The sequence below is a fragment of the Myxine glutinosa genome, chromosome 11 (assembly GCF_964187855.1).
Source record: "Myxine glutinosa chromosome 11, kmMyxGlut1.1, whole genome shotgun sequence".
Taxonomy (NCBI): Eukaryota; Metazoa; Chordata; class Myxini; order Myxiniformes; family Myxinidae; genus Myxine; species Myxine glutinosa.
The window spans coordinates 47736974-47750755 of NC_136271.1; the positions used below are offsets into that span (position 1 = coordinate 47736974).

At 43.9% G+C, this 13782-nt stretch overlaps 1 protein-coding gene across 1 annotated transcript in view; it reads left to right on the forward strand.

The window, feature by feature from the left end:
* The window catches only part of LOC137436654 (ryanodine receptor 2), a 344268-nt gene that overhangs the window by 310856 nt on the left and 19630 nt on the right, over positions 1 to 13782 (forward strand). The window contains exons 100-107 of the mRNA XM_078786637.1: positions 2363 to 2449; positions 2771 to 2995; positions 4956 to 5086; positions 5848 to 5890; positions 9627 to 9757; positions 9986 to 10046; positions 12739 to 12885; positions 13074 to 13208. Coding sequence (XP_078642763.1) covers positions 2363 to 2449; positions 2771 to 2995; positions 4956 to 5086; positions 5848 to 5890; positions 9627 to 9757; positions 9986 to 10046; positions 12739 to 12885; positions 13074 to 13208 — 960 coding nt within the window. The remainder of the gene's footprint in view (positions 1 to 2362; positions 2450 to 2770; positions 2996 to 4955; positions 5087 to 5847; positions 5891 to 9626; positions 9758 to 9985; positions 10047 to 12738; positions 12886 to 13073; positions 13209 to 13782) is intronic.

The window sequence follows — 13782 nt, forward strand, 5'->3', positions numbered from 1 at the left end:
TTGTTATCCACATTGTTTCACTCAGCATTTTATTCCCGATAATTTCTCACCTTTACTTGTCCCTCTGAGGGGAAAAATGATCAACAAAATAATTAATGCTTGTATATTTTTTGGTGCGTTCAAACATGTCCATATTCTGGTTGAAGAGGGACAGCACAGTGATATCTTCAGTCCATAAGCAAAAATGGTGTCAGTGGATGCTCAGGTTAAGTTGTTCGTGAAGACATCGTGGCTCTCTGAAATGAGCATGTAAATTGGCAACGACGCCCATTCTACAACTGACTACAGATGAGTTTGACTTACTTGACTGACTTAGGGGCCTTGCTGAGGGCTCAGCGTGGATACTTCCAGGATAATGTTACTCCATCTGTTCTTGTCTCCGAAGAGTCAAGGGAAAGGATCGGGATAAGGTTTGCTGCAGTCAGATGCTGTCTGATTGTTTCAGAACATCTTGTTTCAGGGCGGCTTCTAGTATGGCGCCAGCCAGCTTGGGTTGGATTGAAGTGTCGCACCTGGTATGGTGGTAGGTGTGTTGACAATGCGATGAAGGTGTCCATATCAATGGAAGCATATGTGATGGAGTAGGGACAAGCCTAGGAGCTGCTTCATTTGATGGTGAACACCTATGGACGTTCTCCAGATGTCTCAGGAATTTAATCCAGTCTACGAAGGTCTGCAGCAGTGGTTGTCCTTGTTTCCGACCCATACACGAGGACAGATAGCACCAAGGCACGGTACATCATGATTTTTGTTTCCTGTTGGATGCGCCTCTTGCGGAAACGTGATCCAGATATGTGGCTGAGAGCCCCTGCTACTTTGGTGATAAGAGAAGTGATGTCACTGGAGACAATGCCGGCTTTGTTGGTTACAAAGCCTAGATTACATGAATTTGTTCGTCATGAATCACCAGGTCTGGTGGGTTGATGTTGTTGGGTGTGACAGCCATAGTTTTGGCCATTAAGACAATTGATATGTAACCCGCACACTCAGCTTATTCATGTAGTACCAGCAGCGAGTTTGTTAGGCAATTTCACTGGTAGTGAAGATGGCGACATCATCAGCATAGTCCAAGTCCATAAGCTAATATTGGCCAAGCATTGTTCCACAGTCAGTGCGACGCTGGAGTCGATGCATCAGATGGTCGATAATAGTGTTGCCCAGCTCTGGGGCAAGTATGCAACCCTGTTGTACACCTAACTGAATATTAAATTTGTCACATAGTTTATTTTCAATCCGAACAGTGCTAAGTATCAGTATAGAGAGACTTTGAGTTGTAGAAGGGCTGCCGGAATTCCACAGACCCGAAGTATTTTCCAAGGTGATTCTCACCATACTGGGTCAAAATCTGATTAAACGTCAATGAAGGCGAGTCTCCTCGGGCAATTATGGCATTGCCTTTCTATGGCTGGTACACACGGCTAAGTGTGTGGTATAGACGGGGGGTCGCCACTTCTCTCCGTCCCTCTACTGGCCATTGGGGAATTCACCCTATTCCGCCCGTGCTGTTGGAGTCGACTAGACTCTCATCCACCAGATGTGCAGAGCCATCTGCCATTTAAACCGTATGGCTGTGGACCGTTACCCTGGTAAAGGGGGCTGACGGGTACTACACCTTGCCCACAGGTGACCTGAGGTTATGCAAGACAGGGGCATCCATCTCCCTGAGGTATCAGGAGACACCCGCATACCCATTGTAAGCACATCTGCATAGTCAATCATTGTATCTCCTCCACTCATGATGAGCTAATCTGTGATTGCACAGATGCCTGGCGCATGGTGGTTTTTTTCTTGATCGCCACCTGCACCTCTGACGAAGAGATTAAGCTGGAGTTGCGGTTCAGATCACTCTCACTGCATCACCGGCCTCCTCTGTGAGCACTGGATCATCCTCACTGTACATGGCGGGGGGAGAGCTGTTCAGAAGATGGGAGAAGTGTTGTCGCCATCTATTGAGGCAGTCACTGGACACTGGTGCTTGCTAGTTTAGTGCCATCTTCGTCTTTGACCACAAGTCTACTTTTGTGGAGATGGCTTTAATAGTGGGCCTGGCCAGCACTGCCCCAAATACGAACTTGTGTGTGTCTTGTCATCAACCAAACCATACGACCCGGCTCTTGCTATGGGATGTTACGCCATTCTTCGACCAGGGCCTCTTTCAGTAATTGATGGCTGGCCGATGTTAAGACCGATAATTGTAAGTATTGTTGCATGCATGATGTTAATTCTTAATCAAGCATATTGGTGATTCTGCTTTAATGTATTTTTAGGTGTTGAGCAGTTATGATAGTTTGTGTCATTTGAGAAATCACAAAAGCCAATTTGAAGAATTTTCGCTTCACCTCTTCATGATCTCCTTTCACAGAATTCCTTAGCAAGAAACTTCTACACGCTCCGTATGCTCGCACTTTTCATCGCCTTCGCCATCAACTTCATTCTGCTCTTCTACAAGGTACAATACAAGAAACAAATAAATGGAGCATAATGAGATTTTGAGGTAATGCTGTGTCTTCTATTCTTCGTTTGAACCAACTGAACTTTGAACTTCGTGATAGACTCGTACATTTTTACATTTTATACCAAGTTACATTCTCTTAGAATGAACGTACAAAGCACCAATATAGGATGTGTATAGGTAGCTGTAAGCACCAATAAGCTTCCAGAGCTTTGATCAATCAGTTTTCCACGCAACAGGTCAACGTGAGAGAGGTTCTGTTCATGTGGTGGGTCCAATTAAAGTTGTCATGAAATACCGTACGCCATGCTTTTGAAGGTCACCATGGAAGATGGAGAGGGTGAAGGAACGGGCATCGAAGGATTGGATCTGGATGATGTGAGAGAGGCTGGAGATGGGGAGAATGGTGAGGAAGAGGAAGAACCTCAGATGCTGTACGTGCTGGAGGAGAGTACGGGATACATGGCGCCAACGTTACTCTGCCTCTCCATCATGCACACCATTATTGCCTTCCTCACCATCATTGGCTACTACTGCCTCAAGGTTACACCATTAAAAAAATTGTTGTTTACATGATAAACCAGACTTTGTGGAGTAATGGTTAGAGCATTGTTCGCTCTGAGTCTGGGAAGATGGAAGTTCGAACACCGGCCGAGTCATACCAAATACTTATAAAATGGTACGTGCTGCTCAGTATTTAAAAAGATAGAGCATAGACAAAGAACCATAGGTTGACAACCATATCACAAGCTTGATGGACCCAATGGCCTTCTCCTGTGTTGTGTTGTTGCCTTCCTCTCCTCCTTATTAGGGAACATTTACCAGTGTATCATAAATATAATTGTGACTTTACGATGATGCACATTACCTAAAATAGTGCACCATCTTCAATATCAAAATCACTTTATATTTAAATTTTTTATGTTACCTCTTTCCCAGTTTCTGCTCCCCCACTCCCCCTCCCTCTACTTCCCCCCTTTTTAAACTTTGTTGTTTACAAGGTTTTCTTATTGGCTAAGTATCTTAAGTAGTGTTTATGAAAAAGAATCAGATGCCGCGTGTGCTGTCTCGGTAAGAAGGTCACATGGTGGATAATGTCAAGCTTGTGAATGTTATAGCCTGACCAGGTGAAATCACTGTTATTATCTTGGACAGATCAAATATACTTACTAAAGGATTTGCACTCCATGCATAATGACCATTATGCAGATGGTGAAGGTTTCTGCTTTAGCTCAGGCCAGATACGTGTGTGTCTGAGGCACAGGAAAGTTCTTAGGGGTGGCCTTTCTTTATTCTGTTTTAGGTGGATATTCTGTACTCAGTGGATATTCATAGGGATATTCTTTCAGGAATAAATACATAAAAATTGGTTATTTAAAATTGTGTTATAGTTCTGAGCCTAACGATTTATGTAGTTACTCGATTGAAGAGTATTGCCAAGTACACCGAGATTGTTGTCTCTAGTCTTCTCACTGTATAAATATCATGAAATGAGATTCATGTTGTCTTTATGAAGTTGCAGGATGTAGAATTTGTGGTTCACAAGCTTGTCCTTAGTAATAATTTGAAAAATTAAATAAACCTTTTTAATTTTGTGATTTCCACATACCATGCCCCCATTGTATTTGAACACAAGCTGAACCACTCCCTGTCACATCATACATCATACCACAGAGGGCGTACTTACTGTATGTTGTCATTGGCCCAACCAGTACTAAAGCAATGTTTCATCTTGCATCGACTATTCAGCCTCCCACATACAACAACACAACAACAACAACAGGCATTTTAAGGCCATTTTCCATGCTACAGTGGGGGATTAGTCTTGCGGTCCCCATCACAATCTTCTCCATTTTGCCCTATTTTCTGCATCTCCCCTTGTTAACCCCCTTGCCCGCATTTCTTCTTCCACCATCTTTAGCCAAGTCTTTCTCAGTCTTCCCCGTCCTCTACTTCCTTCTACATTCATTTCCATCACTCTTCTCAACCTGTCACTTTCATCCTTCCTCAACACATGACCAAACCATCTCAACCTGTTTCTCTTCACAGCATCCATCACAGGCAATATTCCCATCATCTTTCGCAATTCATCATTTGTCTTCTTCATACTTCCACTTCATACTTCCACCTCAAACGGCTACACAGCTGACTCCGCACGTGAAAAAGCTGAATGCCTCAACTCTGTGTTTGCCTCAAAATATTGTGTCCCAAACCCATCCCTCTCTGTACCCACCGTACCCAGTCGTACCGTACCTCCCACATGGGAGCACAAAATAGTTGGAATGAATACAATCTAATGGAATTTGGTTAACAGAGTTGAAACCACAATGTCTACATAATTATGCTTTATGTGTCTGAATATCACACTGCTGGTGGATGTATAAAACGCAGGTACTTGTGCCGCTCGTACTGAGTTAAGTTATCGATACAGTCTCTTGTGGAGTTGCTGATGATGCAGGCAGTTATAATGCTGAGAGTGATGACGACGGTTGTGTTGGTACAGGTTCCATTGGTGGTGTTCAAGCGAGAGAAAGAACTCGCACGGAAGCTTGAGTTTGATGGACTCTACATTACAGAACAACCTGAGGACGACGACATCCGTGGCCAGTGGGACCGTCTCGTCATCAATACTGCGTACCAATTGCACTGCACCATGCTATTCTGCTCTCAGTCACACTTTAAGAGCTAACGACTAACACAGAGCACAAATTGTGAAGTAAACTTTGGCGTACGATGGACCAACGCACCAACATTATGGTGCAACAACATTGTGAACCCGGTTCCACTTGAAACACGTGGTGCCTTTCGATCCCCAACCTGATAAAAACTACGGATCCACATCCCACTCTTCCCATGTCCCTGTCCAAACCAACTTCCTAACCTGTTTGCCTTTATCCTCATCCATCCAGACAAGTAAATAGGGAGTCACTTTTCCAGCTCACAGCTAAAATACAGCGAAAATATAGCCAAAGTTATGGTTATAATGATAATTATTAAATAATGCCATTGAACCTCTTAAATATTTTTCATTCAAAATAAGTGTAAAGTTATCACTCATATGATCTGATATGCAGCTTTTACTCTCCAATGCGGTACATAACTAAATTTATGGAAATGTTATTCGACCAATCAATGGTAAGCTTTGCAATGAGATCCTGATCGGACTCTCCCAGGATGGAAAAAACGTTTTTGATTTAGATGTTTTGATAGGTAAAATTAGATGCACATGCCATTGTTATGTCTACATTTTAAAATTATTTTATTGATTTGCCTGCCGGTACTCTCATTAAATGTATTGTATGAATATATAATAAGGTTGATTGTATGTGGAGGTATTTAAACAACCTTATTACTCTTAGAAACTCAAATAATCATCATTCCTTTTTTACTTCTAGATCTTTCCCCAATAACTACTGGGACAAGTTCATCAAGAAGAAGGTATGGGAGCACTATGTTATGTTTACCCACAACAGAATGCATGTGAACTCTACATACCATTGATGGATTTACGTGAACACGATATACTATTGATGGATTTATATGAACTCTACATACTATTGATGGATTTATGTGAATTATACATACTATTGATGGATTCATGTGAACTCTACATGCTATAATGGATTTATATGAACTCTACATACTATTGATGGATTCATGTGAATTCTGCATCATATTGATGGACTGATGTGAACTATACATCCTATTGATGTATTTATGTGTACTCTATATCCTATTTGACTGAAGAGACATGGTAGCTCCAGGAGATCAGATAATTGTTGTAAAATAATCAGATCTACAACAGTGTCTCTGAAGGTGAGTTTAATCAGAATCGAACTCCAGCAATATCTAAAAGAGAATTGGCAATCATAGGATCAATATACGGCAATCATATAAGCAAGAAAGAGTATGACCTTCAAGCAAATAAGCAAGCGATATGCGATGTAGTTCCCCTTACCATTCTAAGCATACACGTGGATAAAGCATGATAAATGTCTCAGGACTGCCCTTCACACTTCGGAGCCAAGTTCTTATAGTGGCCAAGTTGTGGTCAGTGAAGGGAATGACACCTGGGTCGCAACTTGGATACAATTTCACCACAATGATGACCAACCTAGAGGTATGTGTTGCAAAGGTTGGTCTATGCATCAGCTCTGAGAAGACCAAATCTATGTCCATCACCCAACAACAAAGGCATTGGGAAACAACAGAGTGTTGAAGATCTGAACCATTTCACCTACCTAAAAAGCAACATCTCCAAAGATGGTGATGCTGAGTATGACATCTGCTGAAGAATAGGAAAAGCAGCCTCAGTCTTACAGCACCTATATGAAGTATGGATATCCACTGCCATCAACACATGCATGAAGCTTTGTCTTTACATGAACATCATAGTAGCAGCAGAAATCTATACCAATGAGACATGGAAGAAGACAGTAAATATGGCATGAGGTTGGATGTCGTTCATCAGCGATGTCTCCGCAACATCATGGGCATCATCTGGAGAAACAACGTCACCAATGAGGATGTTCTGAAACAGATTGAACAACGGCGCCTGAGTAATATTGTGGCGGAGAGCCGTCTGAGGTTGGCAGGTCATGTCCTACCACTACCCGAGAGGTAACCTGCTAGAGTCCCTATTGAATGGATTCCACCTGGTGGGAAAAGAAAGAGAGGGAGGCCAAAAATGACATGGAGTACTGTACCTACAACGAAGACGACTTGAATGAGGGGAAAACCACCTGGAGCAGAGCAAAAGAGCCGACTTGGAACCGGATTCAATTGAGACAATTTGATGGCCAATGTCCCAAGCGGGATGGGAGGAACTAATCTATATATATATAAAACACAGTTTGTTTGTTTGTGTGTTACCTATAGACTCCTAAACGGAGAGGCTCACGTACTTGATTTTTGGCATAGACATGGCCATTGGGCCCCAGAAGGACATGGCCCACCTAAAAATGACCTCCGATAACGAGATCCATATTTTTTATTCATAGTTAACGTAGCGCATTTCAGCGAGGAACATTATACACTGAATTGCAGCCTGTGCCATAGCAGCGCGCTGATTCGCTCAGAGCGATCACGTGATGTTCCGTCCTCGCCGCCAGACCACTGAACTGAAAATATATAGAATGACCATTGCCATTCACACCACACAGGTGGATATGCAGCTACCGGGCGCCATCTTGGTTGGCACCGGATGCTGGGCGATGGTGATTTCTGTCATGCGTTTGCACGTAATTCAGAGCGAAAGGCGATTGCCTTTTTTCACCTTTTGTGCGATCGTGTTTTGTGTCGATTTTTGTCGATTTTGTGCGATATGAATTAAACATCTTGGAAACAGCTGTGAAACGTCTTTCCACAACCCTTCCGTAACCGATTGGAGCAGTTTATTGCCGCACAAAATGGCATTTTTACAGTTGTCTGGCTTTTAAAATCTGGGACACGTTCAAAACAAAAGAGATCCCCGAAGCGAGTCGGTCGAGTCGTGCTAACCAAGATGGCGACACGGCGGCCACACTTTTCACGGAGTATGAGCGTTCTATATATTTTCAATTCAGTGCGCCAGACTCGCTCACGTACTTGATTTTTGGCATAGACATGGCCATTGGGCCTGGGAAGGACATGGCCTACCAAAAATTACCTCCGATGACGAGATCCATATTTTTTATTCATATTTAACTTAACGCATTTCAGTGAGGAACATTATACCCTGAATCTCAGCCTGTGCCAGAGCAGCTCGCTGATTCGCTCAGAGCGTTCACGTGATGTTCCATCCTCACCACAAGACTCGCACCATATATCACGGTGTAATTTGTGCGAGGCTTTTGTCCGAGTGAGCTTGAGTCGAGAGGGCGAATGTACGGGTTGGGAATGTACGGGTCTCCCTTCCCCCGCCCGGCAGCGCCGGTACTGGAGGGCGTCATAGGATCGGTGAGTCTCCGAAATCCACTTCGTGCTGTTGTCGCGAAGACGCAGGACGATGTCGCGATTGTTGTACTGCTCTCCTACCATGAGAACTGCAACGTCATTGTTGACTGGCCCTCCCCTCTCCCTCCCCTTCCCCCCCCCTCCCCTTCCCACCCTCTTCCCTCCCCTCCCATCCCCCTCGCCCTCTCCCCTCTCCTCCCCTCCCCCCTCTCCCCCTCCCCCCCCCTGTTCCCCTCCCCTCCCCTCCCCCCCTCTCCCCCTCCCCCCCCTGTTCCCCTCCCCTCCGCTTCCCCCTCCCCCCGTTCCCCTCCCCTCCCCCGCCCGGCAACGCCGGGTACTTCTGCTAGTTACATCATATGGATGGATTTACGTGAACTCTACAGCCCATTGACTGGATTTATGCTCACATAATCTACTTACCTCTTATGGTATCTTTTGGATTTGCACTTAAGTGATAATTGTTCTCTTGCAGGCACTTTAGTGCTGTATTTCTATTTAATTCAAAAATTGCATTTACTCCTCGATTTGAAGATGGTTGAGATATTTTACTGCGGAATAATCCGTCAAGATTTGATGATGCAAGTTTTAATCACCTGGGATATTTCAGCCACAAAACTTCTAAAGGTGGCTTTAGGCTTTTGAGCTTCATTCGTATTTCATCCAGTAATTGCTCATAAACTGAGTCTGGGAGGTCAGTGGTTCTCATCTCTCCCTGGCAGTCATACCAAAGACTTTTAAAATGGAACCTGTTGCTTCCTCGCTTGACACTCAGAATTTAGAGGATAGAGCGTGGATAAACCCCATGGGTTGACATCCCATAAGGTAAGGGCAGTTGAGAGGGGTGATTCTCCTTAATTGCCCTGACAACAGCAGAGAGAAAAGCCACGTCACAAAATGGCCTCACCAGTATCCAGAGTGCCCTGGGTTATGTCACTTCCTCCAAGGTCATCAGCAGTGATTGTCTGAAGTCAAGTTTTGGTGTCTACTAGTGTATGCAGGATTTGTGTGACAGCTCTTCCTGAGCCTTATATCCTGGAAAATAAATAATTCATTCATAAAAATGTGCAAAGTCACTGGCCAGAAGATATATAGAAATTTGGAATTTAGAGTCCATTCCAGGATAGCTTCATTAATGATGAGGTCTTTTCAGTGTAATCAATGAAAGTGTGACTGGGGTAAAATACCTCACAGGATCTGGACCCTCAGCTCTTCCTCTGATCTCCCACTTTTCTCCCGAAAGGTCATGGAGAAGTATGGAGATTTCTATGGGCGAGACCGCATGCGAGAGTTCCTTGGCCTAGACAAGGGAGCTTTGGACTACAGTGGTGAGATCAGCAGTGAGGAACCACAAGAAAGCATTTTCACCACAATGTGAGCCAATCTCCGACTGTCTTGCCTTTCCAGACCTGTATACTGAATTCTAAACCTGTTTGCATTCGAATGTCGTGAAAAATCAACCCTCCATCATTTCTTTTTTGATGAAAAAGTTTATTACCACATTTCCCAGCATGCATGTTGATGCATGTTGGCTGCGAGTGGATATCTGTGTGGTTTCGATCCGTTTCCTCTACTTCTCATTTGCTGTCTTTGCTTCTGCAGCATCCATTACATCGACGTCAAGTACCAGATTTGGAAACTCGGTGTGGTATTCACAGACAATGTGAGTAATGCGTCCAAAAACGTTTGAAACATTCCATCTTTCTGTGTTAATTTTTATTTTATTCATCATTAAATTTACAAGACAGGAAATAGTAACCATGTTAACTGAATGACCCACCCTTTGATTACTATATATTGCAGAAAAAAAGTTTCTTGCTTTTGGCTTCCACAGGTTGTACAGGTGAGAAAGTGACTCATATCTTTGTCACATTTGATTTTTCTTTTTCAAAGTAAATAAAAAGCACATGCACCTACAAATTGCTGAAAGTCTTTCTCGACCACTTCTTAATAACAAACAGGATGGAGCAGACATGAGACTCTTTTTTTTTCTTTAAAAGCAATGGTGGATGAGAATACATTTCCATAAAAGGGTGAGATGGAAAGGTAGGATAACAGCTCCAAATGATGGCGCAGAGTTCCCTCGTCAGTTGCCGTTATCCAGATTTTGGAAAAAAAAAAAAGGATTAACATATATGTGAGACTTTCCAGAAGGAAATAGCAAGCATGGCCAAGCGTGCACAAAAAAAAGAAGCCTGGCCAGTCTCAGCCTAAGCCAAGCCTGCAGCCAAACAATAGAAGGCCTGGGCAATGATAAGCACCTGGATGCCACCCAGGAGGAGTGTCACAAGTTGTCGAGGAGGCAGGACAACCTGGAGCATGACCTGGACGAGACCCCAAGAGTTCAGGTTCAAGGACGGTATGGTAATGATGGAAGGACCTGCAATGACAGTCAGATTAGGATGGAGGTTATATAGATGGGGTCAATGGGAATGTTCACTGTGGGTTTCAAGGCAGAGTCAGTGCTTATGCCTGATGATGCTTCCAGTGGAACAGCGAGGGAAGCAACTGGTGTTGTTCCTGGTGGAGAAGCTGATGATGCTGCCAGAGAAACTGCTGGTGGTCTTACCAGTGACAATGTTTGAGATCGACCTTGATACAGGAGTGAGGATAGAGATCGAGCCAGTAGTTGAAGCATTGGCATAGACTGACCCAGAATAACTGGTAGAGACCGACCCAGTGGCAAAAGGAGCGACGACAGAGATGACGGGAGCAGTGGCAGAGATGACGTGAGCAGTGGCAGAGAGGACGGGAGCAGCGGCAGAGACAACGAAAGGAGATACAGCAGAGACAACCGTGGTAGAGTTGGGTTAGAGAGGCAGATGTGGCTGCTGCTGTAGAGGAAACAGTGTAGTAAGTAGAGCTAGGTTAAGGCCATGAGGCAAGGAGATAGGTAGGAATAAAGTGTTATTAAAGGAGGGAGACAAACTGGTAAAAGGAAAACAATTGGGAAAGGTGAAAGAACTTTAGATGTAGAAGTAGGAGACGAAATAGTATGACATGGTGTGGCTGCCACCGAATCGGTAGGCCTGGTCAGCATGGGTGGAATAGCTGGGGGATGAGTAAGCCACCTCTGGTATCGATGTACTGTGGGATTGTGGGAGGAATTTGATGTGGGTAGAGAAGGCTTCTCCTGCTTTTACCCATCGTTGTATGCACTAAATTGGTTTATTGATTGGGACTCTTTTCCCAAAAAGCATGCCACCCTCTACCTCCTCCCCCCATCCCTGTCAAGTTACCTCTCCACCCAGATCCATCTGGTGGAATTATGCATTCTGAGTTAACCACTGATTCTGTCTCCTGATGTCCAAGCTGGCTGATGTCCAAGCTGGCTGTCTTCAACACCTGCAACCATTGTGCAAAGGTGGCACTGTCAGCCATCCTGGGCTGCCTGCCCTAATGGTTAATTTTTGTTGTGAACATTGTAGGACCTGTGCCTTCCATTCCTTCTGGTTTTGTGCACAACAATGGTGGGGTATTGATGATTGTTTTTTTGCACAGACCCCCAATCTACTGCATGAGTGCAGTCCTGCCAATCCATTGAGGCTCAAGTTATTAAGCCTCCCCCGATAGGATCGGGAGAGGTTTATACCCGTTGTCTTCTTTGTTTCTGCAATTAATGCCCCAAATTTTTAATTGTACCTCAAAGTTTCTTAGATCCCGAGGAGTACTAAATCACCAATTAGGTTGTTTGTTTTCTTCCTTTTTCTTCTGCCATTGTCCGAGCTGTATCTTCGAGCTGGCTGGGACTTTCGGAACGAAATTTTGCATCAATAATGGGAAAACAAAGTATGTGGAGTTGACTAAATGTTTTTGACCTTGACCTAATTCTTATGGTCATGACCTAATTATACACTTTTTTTTAGCATTCTCCACCAAAACTCAACTAAGGTTTGTCCGATCAGATCAGAACGAAATTCCCCTCTCTAGATAGCCTCGAGAAAGGCGCATTTACGCTTCATTTACATCATACCCCTCTGGGTTAAAGGTCAAATGGTGGTCTGAAAAAAAATAACACTTTTGCCAATGCGGGACCTTAAATACCGCTTGGCCTTCCAAAGATGTTGTATCATAATAGTATACCTGCATTGAAGTTGTGCACCTGATATTTGTTTAGTGTTCTTGACCTTGACCTTTTTCAGATTTAGCAGAACAAAAAACACCTTTTTGATCATAACTTGACACTATTGTAGATACATTGCAAAAGAAAGTGTTATCTGGCTAGATTTTGTTCACATTTCTGGCATAATATGGACAGCCTTCCCCCGAATAAGAAAAGCTTATACAACTACCTTTCTCCTTTAACTCTCATTATCAAACCAGGATGCTTACTGTGCTATGTGTGTCGCCCACAGTCATTCATCTACCTTGCTTGGTACATGACAATGTCGATGCTTGGCCATTTCAACTACTTCTTCTTTGCTGCCCACCTCCTCGACATTGCCATGGGCTGTAAGACACTGCGGACCATCTTGTCTTCGGTCACACATAATGGCAAACAGGTAAGAGGACAATAACACTCTCGTTGTGCAAGAACCGACACTTGTAAGTTGTAAGCCCACGCAAATTTCACCACTTCCTCATAGGCACATTCTACCCAGGCAGTAGTGATTGTATAGCTTGTGCTAGTGATGCTATTTTCACTAACTTCTCTCCTTTGCCTGTGCTTTCCCTGGCCCTGCTTATCTAGCTAATGCTGACTGTGGGACTTCTCGCAGTCATCGTATATCTTTACACCGTCGTTGCCTTCATCTTCTTCCGCAAGTTCTACAACAAGAGCGAGGATGGGGATGAGCCCGACATGAAATGTGATGACATGCTTACGGTACAGTATGATATTGGTGTGCACCTCCAGGACACCCTGAGAGCGAAACGTTTAAAAATACTGGTTCAGATAGGGAATCATGTTGTGTGGATAACCTCTCAAATGGTTTCATTTTTGGAACCCAATGGAAGTGAACAACCAATAACTACAGGAAGTTGCATAGGAGTGTGTCTGACATGGTCCAAAAATAGTAGTGGGAGACTTTCAAACATCGTCGTGCAATCTCAAAAGTCACAATGCTGTTCCGCATCCATAACAACCTGGCGTGCATCCCGTCATATTGCCAAGTCCCTACACCGTACACAGCAACAAGAGGCAACAATCCAACCTTTGTCATCCCCCCAGCAAGGACCAACAATTTGAGGAGATCATTATTCCAGGACACCATCCATCGCTGGTCCATCACCAGAACATCACTACCATCCATCACTACCAGCAAGGAGAAGCTTATAGCTGGCACAAATCAGTGCCAGCTAAGGTGTGCATGTTTTTCTGTCTTGCTTGCACTCATTCAAAACTCAGTGCAATAATACTCCTTGGAGGTCTTTGAACTTTATTGGAAGAAGAAGAAGAA